Source organism: Nanorana parkeri, unplaced genomic scaffold (assembly GCF_000935625.1).
Source record: "Nanorana parkeri isolate BGI_ZX_2015 unplaced genomic scaffold, ASM93562v1 scaffold922, whole genome shotgun sequence".
NCBI lineage: Eukaryota > Metazoa > Chordata > Amphibia > Anura > Dicroglossidae > Nanorana > Nanorana parkeri.
The window spans coordinates 43,904-57,881 of NW_017307190.1; the positions used below are offsets into that span (position 1 = coordinate 43,904).

General features: G+C 41.3%; 1 protein-coding gene across 1 annotated transcript in view; it reads left to right on the forward strand.

Annotated features, from left to right (window-relative positions):
- UBE4A (ubiquitination factor E4A) overlaps nt 1–13,978 on the forward strand; it is a 38,659-nt gene that overhangs the window by 21,580 nt on the left and 3,101 nt on the right. Inside the window, exons 10-18 of the mRNA XM_018566170.1 lie at nt 801–927; nt 3,017–3,324; nt 5,249–5,381; nt 7,217–7,404; nt 7,490–7,590; nt 7,684–7,797; nt 10,669–10,843; nt 11,918–12,098; nt 13,207–13,354. Of these exons, the coding sequence (XP_018421672.1) occupies nt 801–927; nt 3,017–3,324; nt 5,249–5,381; nt 7,217–7,404; nt 7,490–7,590; nt 7,684–7,797; nt 10,669–10,843; nt 11,918–12,098; nt 13,207–13,354 (1,475 nt within the window). The remainder of the gene's footprint in view (nt 1–800; nt 928–3,016; nt 3,325–5,248; nt 5,382–7,216; nt 7,405–7,489; nt 7,591–7,683; nt 7,798–10,668; nt 10,844–11,917; nt 12,099–13,206; nt 13,355–13,978) is intronic.

Consider the following 13,978-nt stretch of genomic DNA (forward strand, 5'->3'; position numbering starts at 1 on the left):
TACAATGTGTGATCTCTGTCTAAAAACTATCAGAGTTCCCAACTATGGGACATACAGTATATAGCAATGCGTATGTTGAGAGCAGGTTTAGTGGAGGAAGCCCTCTTGCTCCTTAAATGTACAGCAAGATACCAGAAGTCGAACATTGACCAAGGCAGCTGAAGACCAAATCCAATGTACATGTAATGTACTTTGTTTACTATTAACCTCTTGCCGTCCACCCGCTAAGAAAAAACGGACGGACGGCAGACTCGCATCCGCGGGTTGCCGTCGCCAGACGGCATTTTTTTAACCCGACGTGACCCCGTCTTTTATATTTTACCAAAAAATTTGGTAATAATAAATGTTTTAGAATTTAATATAGGGGAACTGTTTTTAAAAAAAAAATCTGTAGTTTTTCCCTAGTATATTAAAAAATAAAAACCCCAGTGGTGATTAAATACCACCAAAATAAAGCTCTATGTGTCCCCAAAAAAGGGTATAAAATTCATTTCAGTACAGCGCTGCATGACGGAATAAATGTCAGTCAAAGTACCGCAGCACTGAATACTGAAAAATGGCCTGGATGGGAAGGGGGTTTAACACCCCGGATGTCAACTGGTTAAAGGTGGTTTCCAGTTTAATTAGATATTTGTTTGAGAATTTACTCTATACTGAAATGTTCAAATATTGGCCCTGTCAGCATTTTTGTTGTTGAGATCTTTCAAATGTAAATGCTTTAGTGTAGCTTTGAAAAACTCTCAACTAGTCTAATCCCTATGTACTCGACATTGTCATTCAGTGTTTTCTTCTCCATACAGGACTCGACAAAGAGACGTGTTTAATGCCAGCTGCTGATGACCAGCAACCAGACTTTCCTCCGAGCTTCAACTTAGTGACAGAAAACTTGGTTCTCACACAGTTCACACTTCATTTAGGCTTTCACAGGTACATTTTGTTTTTACACATTATGAAAAGAGGTTTTCATTTGGGCATAGGATGAGTGCAATGCTGGATTAGTATAGTTGAAGGTGCTCTGTCATCTATCGCTATTTTGAAAAGGACTTTTATTACAATGTTTTTTGATAAAACAAATTATGCTGGTGCTGGCGTCATCATCCTGATGTATTCTCAGTTCCAACTCCAGTTAGGGGTACACCTCAACCTCAGCCAGGGGGTCTTGAAGTACATGTAAGAAAACAAAAAAGGTGCCTCTTCCTTGTGAAATATAGTTTATTAATTTAACTGAGAAAATAGACAAACGGTACTCACAAAGATAACATGACTGTGGGCAAAAATATCATCAATCCAGCCATCCAGGATGTTGTATTCTAGAATCAATGTACAGTATAGCAAAAGAAGAAGCAGTCCGCCCTCACTGGACTCGCCAGTGATGGAGTCAGCAAGCTTGCAAGTTTTAGGGGCACGCCTCTCTCTCTGAATTAATAAACTATATTTTACAAGGAAGAGGCGCTTTATCTGTTTTTTACACTGTTTTTGATGTGCAAAGGCACTTTTGTACAGATTTGATGTGGTAAACATGGTCTGGGGGAAGAAGGTGGGTTAGGCATGGCCATAAGTCATAATTGGTGACTGTCTGTTAGTGTATCCATTCCAGTAGGCTTGATATTTCCGAAATATTAAACAGCAAACACCAGGGAAGCAACAAAATGTGTTTATAACACCCCTTTCATTGTTTTTTATCATTTTAATTAGCATTATAGTGTAATGACTGCTCTGGCTGGAAAAATGCCAAGCAACTGTGTTTAAAGGGTTTCTAAACCCTCTGTTTTTTTGCATATATCTACTGCTAGCAAGCAGTAGATATATGCAAAAAGTAAAAAAAAAAACCTCTTTAACAGCGGTTTAAACTTACCCCGTCTTCGCTGCACGCTCCCGCCCGAAGATCCGAAACTGCTCGGGCGGCCGCAAAGCATCTTGGGGCGGGCACATATGCGCAGTTCGGATTTTTGGCCGGGAGACGAGGAGAGACGCAAGGTAAGTCTACGGACACGTGCACCCGCATGCAGACACCGTGGGATCGGAAGTGCCAGCAAGGACAGAGGAGTCAGCGCTGGATCGGAGACAACCAGCAGCGCTGGAGTGAAGGCTGAAAAGGACAGGAAAGAAGAAGAAGATCGGATTAAGAGACATCATTTAAGGTAAGTGCTGACATTAACATTGGGGGGGAGGGGAATTTTTTTTAAACTTTAATGTCACTTTAACTATCCAAAAAGTGTACCAGCCGAAGAGTAGTATCACATTTGCCATTAAGTAGCAGAAAACTGTAACCGTTACAGATCTCTCTGATTATTTTCTGTGGATTCTTATAGATGGTTACAGTGTTGCATATACAGTACAAGTTGCTGGTGCACCATGGTCATTGCAGCTACATTGGATAAAAAGTGTAGCTTCTGAAACTGCTAAAAATGGCTCCATACACACAGCCGCGTATGGAGCCGTATATTTGCGTAGCGTATATATGCGCAAAAACAGAATGGAACAGAGATGCGTCCGGGCAGCGTATTCATGCGCGTACATGTGTACAGCACATTAAAAATTCCACTACGAGCGATGCATTCTGGGATTGCATATACTGCACGCATAGACGCGTATAGACGCGATATACAATTTTGCTTGCGTTGCGTGTGAATGAGGCCTAACTAGCTGCAGATTCTGCAAAAAATAAGTTTGCAACTGAGCTATAGATCACGAGAATTGATGCAACACATTCATTTAATTGACAGCTACAAAAATGGGGCATCAATTTTGTATCTGCTACAAATCATTTACGTGACATGGCCTCAAATTGTTGCATTAGCAGCATGTGTCTTATGGTAATGTTTGATTCATTCACAGCATATTGAACTGTTGCTTTGGGTTAATAAAAAATGTATTAAAAGCATTGTAAATAAAAGCATGGTTTTTAGTATTGTGTGAACCTTTTAATACAGCTGACAGTAGGATACATTTTGTTTTCTTATTTTAAAGCTGGGTATAATGGTGAATAAAGTGTTTATTTAAATGCTGATTCCAGATTGCATGAACAGATGGTAAAAGTGAATCAAAGCCTGCACAGACTTCAAGGAGCATGGAGAGATGCCCAGCAGAATGGCAGTCCCAGTGCCGAGAACCTAAGAGAACAGTTTGAGCGCCTTATGACAATATATTTGTGCTTAAAAACGGCTCTAAGTGAGCCCCAGACCCTACAGAACTGCCTCCATCTACAGGTGTCTACTGCAGTCCTGCTGGTGCAAATCGCTTTGGGTAATCGAGGCACAGAACTGATTCCAGTTGCCTTTCCTTTGCTGGATGTACAGCACAGTGCCCTGGCCTATGTACCAGGTAACATTCTGTAATATGTGAGTAGCTGGATTTTAAACTGCTGCAACTTCAACTGACCTTTCTTTCGGTTACCCTGTCTTGAGCCAAAGAGTGTCTAAGATGACAACAATGCTGAAGTGCAGGCATCTCGTGATGCATGCAAGTACCTGTGTTAGTCCTAAAATGAATTCCTGTGTTCTTGTGGAGCCCTTAGAATCTAGATCTTATGCCCTAGATGTACACAAGGCCTAAGCTTTGTGTACATCTAGGGAAGGAAATCTAGTCGAAAGGAAGCCGTGTCCTACCCAAGCACTTAGCCCCATCGTCTCTCTGGAGCAGGCCTATGTGTAAACTGCATGCTTTTCTGTACAATTTTAAAGTAACAGGAAACTCTGGCTGTACCCATAGAACGACTAGGACACTCTGAGCTTTCTCTTATTGACATACAAGGTTTCTAGATCTTTAACCCTTTGTTAGGACAGACAGTGTTCAAATCTGTGATAATGAGATCTGCCGACAGAGTACAGACAGGGTTAATTATTGAAGCATTAGCCTCACCAAAAACTTATGTCCAGAGCCAGTCATTTGTTTTTAAAGTTTTGCTATGTAAATTAGAACATGTAACAAATATAAAATAGGTGTTATCCCACTTTAAATGCACTTTAATTTTCTCTCTTGTTTTTCTATGAGTTTCAAATTTATACATGTCTGTTCTATGCTATCACACTGCTTCATGATTTTCCGCACAGAGGTTGGGTATGTTTTCAATCGGTTGCCACACACATAGACTCACATAAGAAGCTGTATTAAAGTACATTTACAGTGTAGTATGGCTATGAAGAAGCAGAGCCTGTCTACATAATGAGAAAACATGGCTGCCCTCCATGTACATATAGACTTACAAATTATACATAGAAACAAGGTTTCTATAGCATTTACACATAACTGACAAAGATTTTTTACAATGGAAACATGCAAACAAACGCTCAGGTGTAAACCAGGCCTTCGGGCAAAATGAAAGTGTCTGTGTATACTGCACCCCCGTCCCACTGATACTCAGGAGTGCACCAATACTGAGCATTTGGGCGAATACTTGTGCCCAAATGCTCCGATACTTACCCCTAGGGATGTCCCGATGCCACTTTTTCAGGCCCAAATACAAGTACAAGTACATCCCCTCATGTACTTGCCGACCCGATACAGGAACTGCTCTGACCGGCACTGCCGCGAGGGAGCATGGAGCCAGCTTCCCGGCCAGTTCCTGATTGGAACACGCTGCCTAACGACTGCAGGGCAGACTAACTTCCCGACTAATCAGGTCATTTCTGATTGGTCAGGAAGCCAGGCTGCCCCTCAGTCTCGCGAGGGAATGTGAAGCCGGCTTCCCAGCCAATTAGGAAGCTGGACAGCAGGTCATGACCCACCGCCCATCTTCCCATCGCTACCTCAGGATGCTGGAATTGGTACTCGGTATTCGCGAGTACCGATAAAAAATATCGGTACTCGATACCGAAAAAGCGGTATCGGTGCATTCCTAATACTCACCTTTCCTATGATTCCATGTCGCTGTGTAGCTGTGATCTCCCATAATGCAGTGCTGTGGCCTAGCAACCGGCCACTAGGCCTGAGCACTGTCTCCACTCAGTCTTGTCTCCCAGACCATCAGACACAGGGTTATCCCTTTAATGAGGCATCTCTTAGGTCATGCTAGGGGGCGGCAGGTAGAGCGGCATGGCTGCTCTACTGCACAATGTTTGCAATGTACAACCTGCTGCCTTTCTGACCAGAGCGTCCCAGGATGCTAAATGCCGGACAGGGAGATGTGTAAGGGCCATTCACATCTCCCTGTGCAGCTCTTGAAAACTGAAACTTTCACAGGATAGAAATCAGCAAATATGAGTATTAAAAAGTGTTTCCTAAAACATACTTCATCTTTTTTTAACAGAGTTCTTTGCCGATAATCTTGGTGATTTTTTCATCTTCCTGAGACGGTTCGCAGATGAAGTTTTGGAAACTGCTGCTGAGTCTTTAGAACAGATATTGGACTTTATCACTGTGTTCTTAGGCAGTATTGAAAGGTAAGAATGACAGGAACTATGGAAAGTGGGGCTACACTGGGTAGGCAGATAAAAGGTTTTGTGTCTCACAGTTAACCTTTAGGAAATGTAGCTGTCAGCTCTTAAAAAGAACCTGTCACCCGAACAAACACTAACTTTTATATCAATATAATACTGTTTTTTATATGTAACTAATATTGTCCCATGTAGGCAATGATTTTATTAGTTAAAAAAGAACTCCAGGAATTATTTTTCTGTGAACCCTTGCAGTGGGGCTACCCCCGCATTGCAAGGCTTAACTGCTCGTTTGTGGCTAGGTTTAACAAAAAGGAAAGATATACTCTGCAAAGCTCTGAGCCGGCTTCTGCTTAGACCAGTCGCTGGAATGTCTCTCCCTCTTCTCTGCAGCAGTCTAAGGTCCAGTAAATCATCACGTCTATACACTGTGCATAGATGTGAGGATGCTGAGGGACATTCCAATGTGCTGAGGAGGAGGAGACGGGCTGGAGGAAGCGCTGTGACAGCTGGCCGGCTCAGAGCTTTGGATGAGTATATATTCGTTATTTTAGTCCCCAGACACAAATGAGTACTTAATCCTTGCAGTGCAGGGGCAGCCCCACTGTAAGGGTTACTAAACAAAATCCTGGAGTCCTTCTTTAAGGCTGAACTCCAGACAAAATACATACACTGATGAAATGCATTATTAGAAGCTCTTTTCCCTCCGCCCAACCAGTGACCGGATATTGAAAGGTGAAGCAGCAGACTGATGAATCACTCTGTTCTCTCCTCCCAGCAGCACAAATCCCCCCTATAATTTGTGGGAGATAAATACATTTGTGATATTTGGGGCATATATTTTGCTTAAGTAATGTATAGCTATCAGCTTATGTAATTTTTTCTTAAGTACATATATTTCCAGGTATATTTATCTGTGCTCTATCTGCATAGAAGATAAACTCCAGATTTGCTCATTACTTAAAGGAGAGATTCGCAAATATTGAGAACAGTTCAGAGCAACCTTGGTGTATGACAACCCACACTAGAACATGGGGGTTTTTCTTGGTTTTGAAATATTTATTGGTACAATTAAAAAAATATAGACATAAATCAGTCCCAAAGGTAGCCCAGGTGCTGGTCCACAAAGAAATATCCATGTAAATCCAAAGTAGGTACAGAGACACTCACAGAGCATTTTATTGCCAGTGTTTCAAGGGATCTTGAAATATTGACAATACAATCCTGATGCTTTGACTTATCTCTGATGCGTCTATACCTACTTTGTGTGTGTATGTATGTATGTGTGTGTGTGTGTGTATATATATTAGGGGTGCGGAAATTAACGATTAATCCGTCGAAAAAAATTGTGAAAGCCCTGCAACTACTTTGTGGGCTCAAGGAGAACTGCCCAATTTTGGAGGCAACGTCCTACTGGCTCCACCAGCTCCTGCTGTTTATGTTCCTCCCAAACCTCAAAATGAAGTGATACAGCCTCCAGAAGACGTGGCTTTGGATGCTTTTATAATATGCTATTGGTTAATGCATTACCACTGCACTCCAGAGCCCTTGTACAATGTATATGCCTGGCCCTTGAAGTTACCAGTGTTTTTGTATACTATGTACACCCTTCATGATTTAGAAGAGACGGCCTAATGCCACCTATCCATACCCACATTATATGAAGACAAATTTAGATCTAAGGAACAATCATGGACAGCATAAAATGCATGGAAAGAGAATACAGCCATACCCTAAGGTTTTTTAGAAACCCTCCTCTGTCCTTTTGTTGTGTACTGATTGCACATGTTGTCTGGAGTTGCACTTCATAAAACCCCATGAAATCATTTTTTTGTATTCAGAATGAAAAATCCCCACCTTCGTGCCAAATTAGCAGAGGTACTGGAGGCTGTAATGCCTCATCTGGAACAAACACAGAATCCACTTATCTCCAGTGTCTTCCATCGGCAGCGAATCTTTTGTGCATACAAGCATGCACCACGTCTTGCAGAATCTCTAATAAAAGTGTTTGTTGATATAGAATTTACAGGTATGTATAGCAGAATACTGTTCAATTGCAGAAAAGCTGAACCTTCCACACTACTGCTATAAGTATGCCAAATATTCATCCACAGGGGACCCTCATCAATTTGAGCAGAAGTTCAACTATCGGCGGCCTATGTACCCTATTTTAAGATATATGTGGGGACGGGACACATATCAGCAGAGTATAAAGGTTAGAATCTTCACATATTACCTGCTTCTCCTGGCATTACTATGCATGTTTTCTTGCTCTTTTTCTTAATGACAACACATCTGTGTTCCACAGAACCTGGCTGACTATGCAGCGGAAAACCTTGAAGCTGTGAACCCACCATTGTTTCTGCGATTTCTCAATTTATTGATGAATGATGCTGTATTCTTACTGGATGAGGCTATCCAGGTAAAAAAACAAACCAAATGTTATATTAATAAGTGTTATGGTATTAATGTGCACAAAATCCTATATCATGGGACACACTTATTATGCATTCTCTTTAATACACCACCATTTATTTGTTAGAAGTCCACCATTTTACAGATACTACAGTTGCTATACAAAACACTACAGTGTATTATCTTGTTTTGTTTATTAACCAGTTGACATCCGCGGTGTTAAACCCCCTTCCCATCCAGGCCATTTTTCAGTATTCAGCGCTGCGGTACTTTAACTGACATTTATTCCGTCATGCAGCGCTGTACTGAAATGAATTTTATACCCTTTTTTGGGGACAGATAGAGCTTTCTTTTGGTGGTATTTATTCACCACTGGGGGTTTTATTTTTTTTCCTTATTAAGGAAAAATTACCGAAATTATTTCTGCCCGTGCGTGCCCGCTAGGGGGCGCGCGCGAGCAGAAAAAAATTGCCGTCTGGAGACGGCAACCCGCAGATGCTGCAGTGCCGTCCGTCCGTTTTTTTACTACGGGCGGACGGCAAGAGGTTAAAGTCCCATGTTAAGACCTTGGTTGTCACCTTTTAGTTGTAATGCAAAGCTGTATGGTAACAGTTAGTGCCAGTTCACACCATTGCGCTGTGGTAATGCATATTACGCCTATAGATCCTTCTTCTGTAAACTGCAAGTACCATCAGTCCACCATGCAATAAACATGCAAAATGGCAGACATGTTTGAACTCCTGTCTATGTGATAACCATGGCTTTCCTCCATAGATACAATAAAGAGATTAAAATAGGCACAAAGGTTCAGGAATTTTGTTATTCGCAGGATCACCAAGTAAAAATAAAGGGAAAAAACCCCAAAAAGAAAAACTATAATGCAGCCAACACATCTAAGGACTGGTAAGCTGCAATATATATCAAATTTCTGTTTTTGGACTTGCATGTGCTTTAAGCTCACAGGACATGGCAAAGACACTGCATTTCTGGCAAGATCAACAGGTATTTTCTGTACTTGCTGAAAATGTTCTTAGTCTGATAAATGAAAACTAATCACGGCTAGATTGACCAAAGAGGAGACCTGGCAAGGAAAAGAGACATTGCTTGATTTTCTTTTTAAAGTTACATTTTTTTTAGCTATTTTGATATTTCACACAAGACTGATTGAACAATGGGTTCCTATATGTGTTCACCTTGGAGATTCACACCCTACTTGACCACAATGGAAAGAGCAAGCTGCCTTAAATTGCAGAGACTTCCTCTTGGGTATTGTGATGAAGAGCCCAGTGCCTGTCAGCATTGGGCACCAATTCTTTAGGAGAATTATCCCATTTTTGAGAAACCCTCTCAAAACACACTCCTCAAATGCTAAAGGACATGTAGGCTGATGTTAGCGTGGCAAAGGTTTCATTGTTTGTTGCCTTGAAAATACAATCCTACACTAAACTGCCAAAGATTTGTGTATATTTGTGGATGAACGCACCTTCAAATTATTGAGCTCAAGTGTTTCCAAGGAAGGGTGCTTTAATGGCACAGCATACAAAGACTTTTTTAGACAATTGTGCATATTCAACCTGGTGACTACAGGTCTGTTCCAACATGACTGTGCCTATGTGTATGAAGTTAGGTCCTTAAAGACATGGTTTAATGAGTTTAGTGTGGAGAAACTTGCATCGCCTGCACATAACCCTACTGAACTCCTCTAAGATAAGTTCCAATGCCAGCTGTGAGCCAGGCCTAGTACTTAAACATTGGTACTTAACCTCACAAAGGCTCTTTTTGTGAAATGCGCACAGTTCCCACTCCAAAATCTTGCGGAAAGCCTTTCCAGAAGATTGGAGGTTGTTATAGCCATCAAGGGTGGGGGTGGCTAATTTCATATGATATATTTCTATATTATTGCCCATAGTTTTGAAATGAGATCACCAGCAAGCTCATCTAGATGTGAAGATCAGTTGTCCACAAACTTTTTTTTCCATATAGTGTACAACAAATAACTTGTTATTATTGGTTATGGCTGTGGAACAATACAGTTTGAAAGGTCAGCCCAACCAAAACTGACATTTCAATTCTTGGTTGATTCTTACCCACTGCAGTTATGACAACTTTATGTTTGTGTTCCTAGCAGTTACCAGATCCTACTTTTCTTGTTAGACTTTCAATATATTTTATATTATGAAGACAGGAGGAGTTGGAACACTGCTGTCCTAGCAAAAGGAAGAAAAAAAAAATCAAGGTTGGCAGAAACATAGCACAGCGTTGGTTGAGCCCTCAAGAGATATACAAAGGTCTACACCAGAATCAAAAACTGAAATATGGAATATACTTTTAGAGTTGACCCAAACTATAAGGCAAACTTGAATTTTTAACACCCACCCCACCACATACACTTTTCAAGAGCTGCCATTTTAGAAAAATAGAGCAGAAGATATTGGGGGGTGTTAAATTGCTAATTTTTATCTTGTACTATAGGTTTGCTCACCTTGCTCATGTCTCTGCAATGCCCCCTTCCACGACCCCATTATAGTCATTTTGCCAGTGCGCTTGCTCTTTCCTCTACTGTAGTCATACACTATACCTGGCACTTCCGAGTTCGGAGGAACATGTAACCTCCATCCTTTGGACAGTGCTCGGGTGTAGCAGGCAATCGCTAAGCCCAGTCATTGTCACGTGTCTTGGGGAGTGACATCAACGTTCCCTAAGGACGCTTCCACAATTCATTTTAGGTCTGTCTGTTGTGGAGAAAGGAGCTGCGAGGGAATGTTGATAAGGTGAGTATAGATGGTTGGAAGTGCCCTTTGAGAAGTGACCATGTCTCTTTAAGTCATTAAGTCAGGTTAGGCTTGTTCTGACGCTATTCCTTTTTCTTGACTTCCAGTACCTAAGCAAAATTAAAGTTCTTCAAATAGAAAAAGACCGGGGAGAATGGGATAATTTGAATACTGAAAGCCGACGAGAGAAGGATTCCAACCTACTCATGTTTGGGCAGTTAGCCAGGTTCCACAACATCATGTCAAATGAAACGATCGGGACCTTAGCATTTCTTACATCAGGTAATATATGTAAGAATATTCTATATACCTGTTCCAGGAGCAAAAAAGAAGCGTGTAAATATTGTGATATCTAGTTTTGGACATATTTGTTAAAAAAAGGGATTGTAAGAAATCACACAGAATTACTAATAATGTTTATATACAGTATATCATTTATAGAAAGTAAATGTTATTAAAACCCATGGAAGCTGCACCCCTGTTAATATGTTGGGGTTTTTTATGCAGTTTTTGTTTAATGCCAGTGGCTAAAATTTGAAAGTGCGTGTAAGGCCAAAATGTTTAGTTTAAGAGTAGGAAAGGATAAAACACCCATTAGGTTATTTTTTGCCACTTTTGTCGCGCTTGGGAGATTTCAGTTCATTTCCATTCCTAGACACACAACAGGCAATAGGAGGAAATCTCTTTAAAGTGAACAGAATTCCCAACTTAAAGAGTTGTCATAGAAACGGGTATCCCAAGTAGAGGATTTTCCCTTGCTCGGGTGACCGCTCTACCAGTTTTGATTTCCCATTATTTGTCTCAGTGAAATGGTCATATAGGGGTGAATCCCCCCAGTGGGTCTAACCCTTCCCCACTCTATCCAAAAATAAGTCAGTTTAGATTTACATACACATTAGTTGTTGATATATTATGGTATAGATGTATTTTTGAATAGTAAACGTCTTGATCATATATCATAGGGCAGAGGGAGTTACATTTTTAACCACTGGGTTATGTGGCTACCTTCAGGTTTTTGGACAATGGCAAATCAAACTAAGTTTAGAAGTTAGGTTAAGAGGCAGAAGCATTTGATTTGACAATTCAGTTATTTTCCCCTTGCCCGGTCTTCACTCATCTTTTTGAAATCAAAGTAATGACCACCATTCTGCTGCAATAGTAAATTTACTTCTCCCAGCCTACTGATTGGACATTGAAGGAGTAGTATATTGATGAGGTCATCCAAATGCGCCCCCTCTCCTGTAAGCATGTTCATTATGTACCAGTCATATTCAGATATATTTATTAGCAAATTTGCTTATTGTTCCCAACAATGTGGATGGTGGCTTGTTGACTTTGTTTTTTTTTTTCTTTTAGATATACGCTCGCTTTTTTTGCAACCATTTTTAGCAGAACGTATCATTTCCATGCTCAACTACTTCCTCCAGCATCTAGTGGGCCCTAAGATGGGGGCATTGAAAGTGAAAGATTTTAGTGAATTTGACTTCAAGCCACAGCAACTGGTTTCTGATATCTGCACCATCTACTTGAACTTGAGGTAAAGCAAACATTGTATTACATCACAGGGGGTTTTACCACCTCTCAGCCAATTCATAATGTTAAGATAAATGTATCACTAAAAAGCACACAAAAAAAGCTTCACGGCAAGTGTGCACAGCTCTGTCTGCAACCGCGATCTCGACTAGAGGAAGCCACAACCACATGTCAGAGCAGGGAAGATAAACACGGTCCAGTTCGTCACCCGATTTGGAATTTGCGAACGGAAGCAAATTTTGGCAAACTTCCTGTTCGCGAACCGAATTGTTCGCAAACAGAAGCGCAGAAGCGTAATATATATATATATTATTCTTCGTTGTATAGTTTTCCAGCTGAAAAACTGTAGATAGTATTTTCTTTTAACACAAAATAGTTTTCACTAGGGATATACCGATACTAGTATCGGTATAGGTGCCGATACCAAATATTTGGCCGAGTACTCGAGATCTCCCTCTGACCGGCAGTGCTGAGGGAGCATGGAGCCGGCTTCCTTTCCAGTCAGAAAGTCGGGCAGTGGGTTATGACCGGCCTCCCAGCTTCCTGATTGGTTAGGAAGCCAGACTGCCTAGCAACAAGTGAAGCGGGCTTCCTAGACAATCTTGAAGCCGGGAGGCGGGTCATGACGTGCCGCCTGGCTTCACTTGTTGCTAGGCAGCCTGGCTTCCTGACCAATCAGGAAGCCGGTGTTCTTTCGCTAGAACACTGCCTTCACAGGCAATCAGGAAGCCGCCTGACTTCCTGATAATCGGGGCACACGGCACCGGTACTCGGTTACGCGAGTACCAAAAAAAAAATATCGGTATTCGATACTGAAAAACTGGTATCGGTGCATACCTACCTTTTTACCTTTCAGTCATTATAGTGCAATCAGAAATTACATATTTAAAAATAAGGTTGAATAAATATATTTTATAATTGGTATGTTAATTCCTTAGGAGATGTGGCATCATTCAGTCCTATCCATGCATTGTAGACAGTCTTAAGTTAAAAACTCTACATGTGATGTAGAAGGTTTAAAGAAATATAACTTACATGCCCATACTTGTACAATAAATGAACATATATGAAGAACAAGCTCTATTTATACACTGTATTTATTTTCTATTCAGTGATGAAGAGAATTTCTGTGCCTCAGTGCCCAAGGATGGCCGCTCCTATTCACCAATGCTATTTGTTCAAACTATACGGGTGTTAAAGAAAATTAACAAGCCAGGAAATATGATCGTGGGATTCACTAACCTGGCTGAGAAGATTAAAGTGAGTAAACATCTTACTTTATAATGCAGTGTGGACTGTGTTAAGGGAAATAGTTCTTTATTTCAGTCTTATAACTAGGTTAAAATGTAATTAATCCCAATACTTCTTGTGAGTTTTTGTTCTATGACCCATTATTTCTGTATCCGAGCACTGCAGCTTACAGAGATGTCTTACAAAGCTGCCTTTTAGGGGTTTCTTTGGGGTATCATGTTGCAATCTACAGGTCCTCCCTCCCCTCTACATTTTGGAGGGGTATTCTACAAACTAGAAAAAATGGTTGAAGGGATGAATAATAGTAGCAACATCATTTGGTTGTTGTCTACAGGAGATTATTTTATTAAATACCATCAGTTAATCCAGGGGCGGAGGTGCTCGAGAGGCTCCAGCAGTCTAACATGCCGCGTCTACCTGGTACAGCCAGCGTGGATCGCCTCGGTATGCGATCCAGCTGGCTGGATCAGGCAGACGCGGCCCTGTAATCAAGCGCTGTAGAGGGCAGCCCGTTGGATCCTTCTGAGGACCCCCTTGAGGACCGAGCAGCCGCCGATCGCAAAGCCGCATCGGATGCGGGCCGGGTGCAGGTGACAAACAGGCGGTCAGAGGGAGAGAGCCACTGCAGCTGCG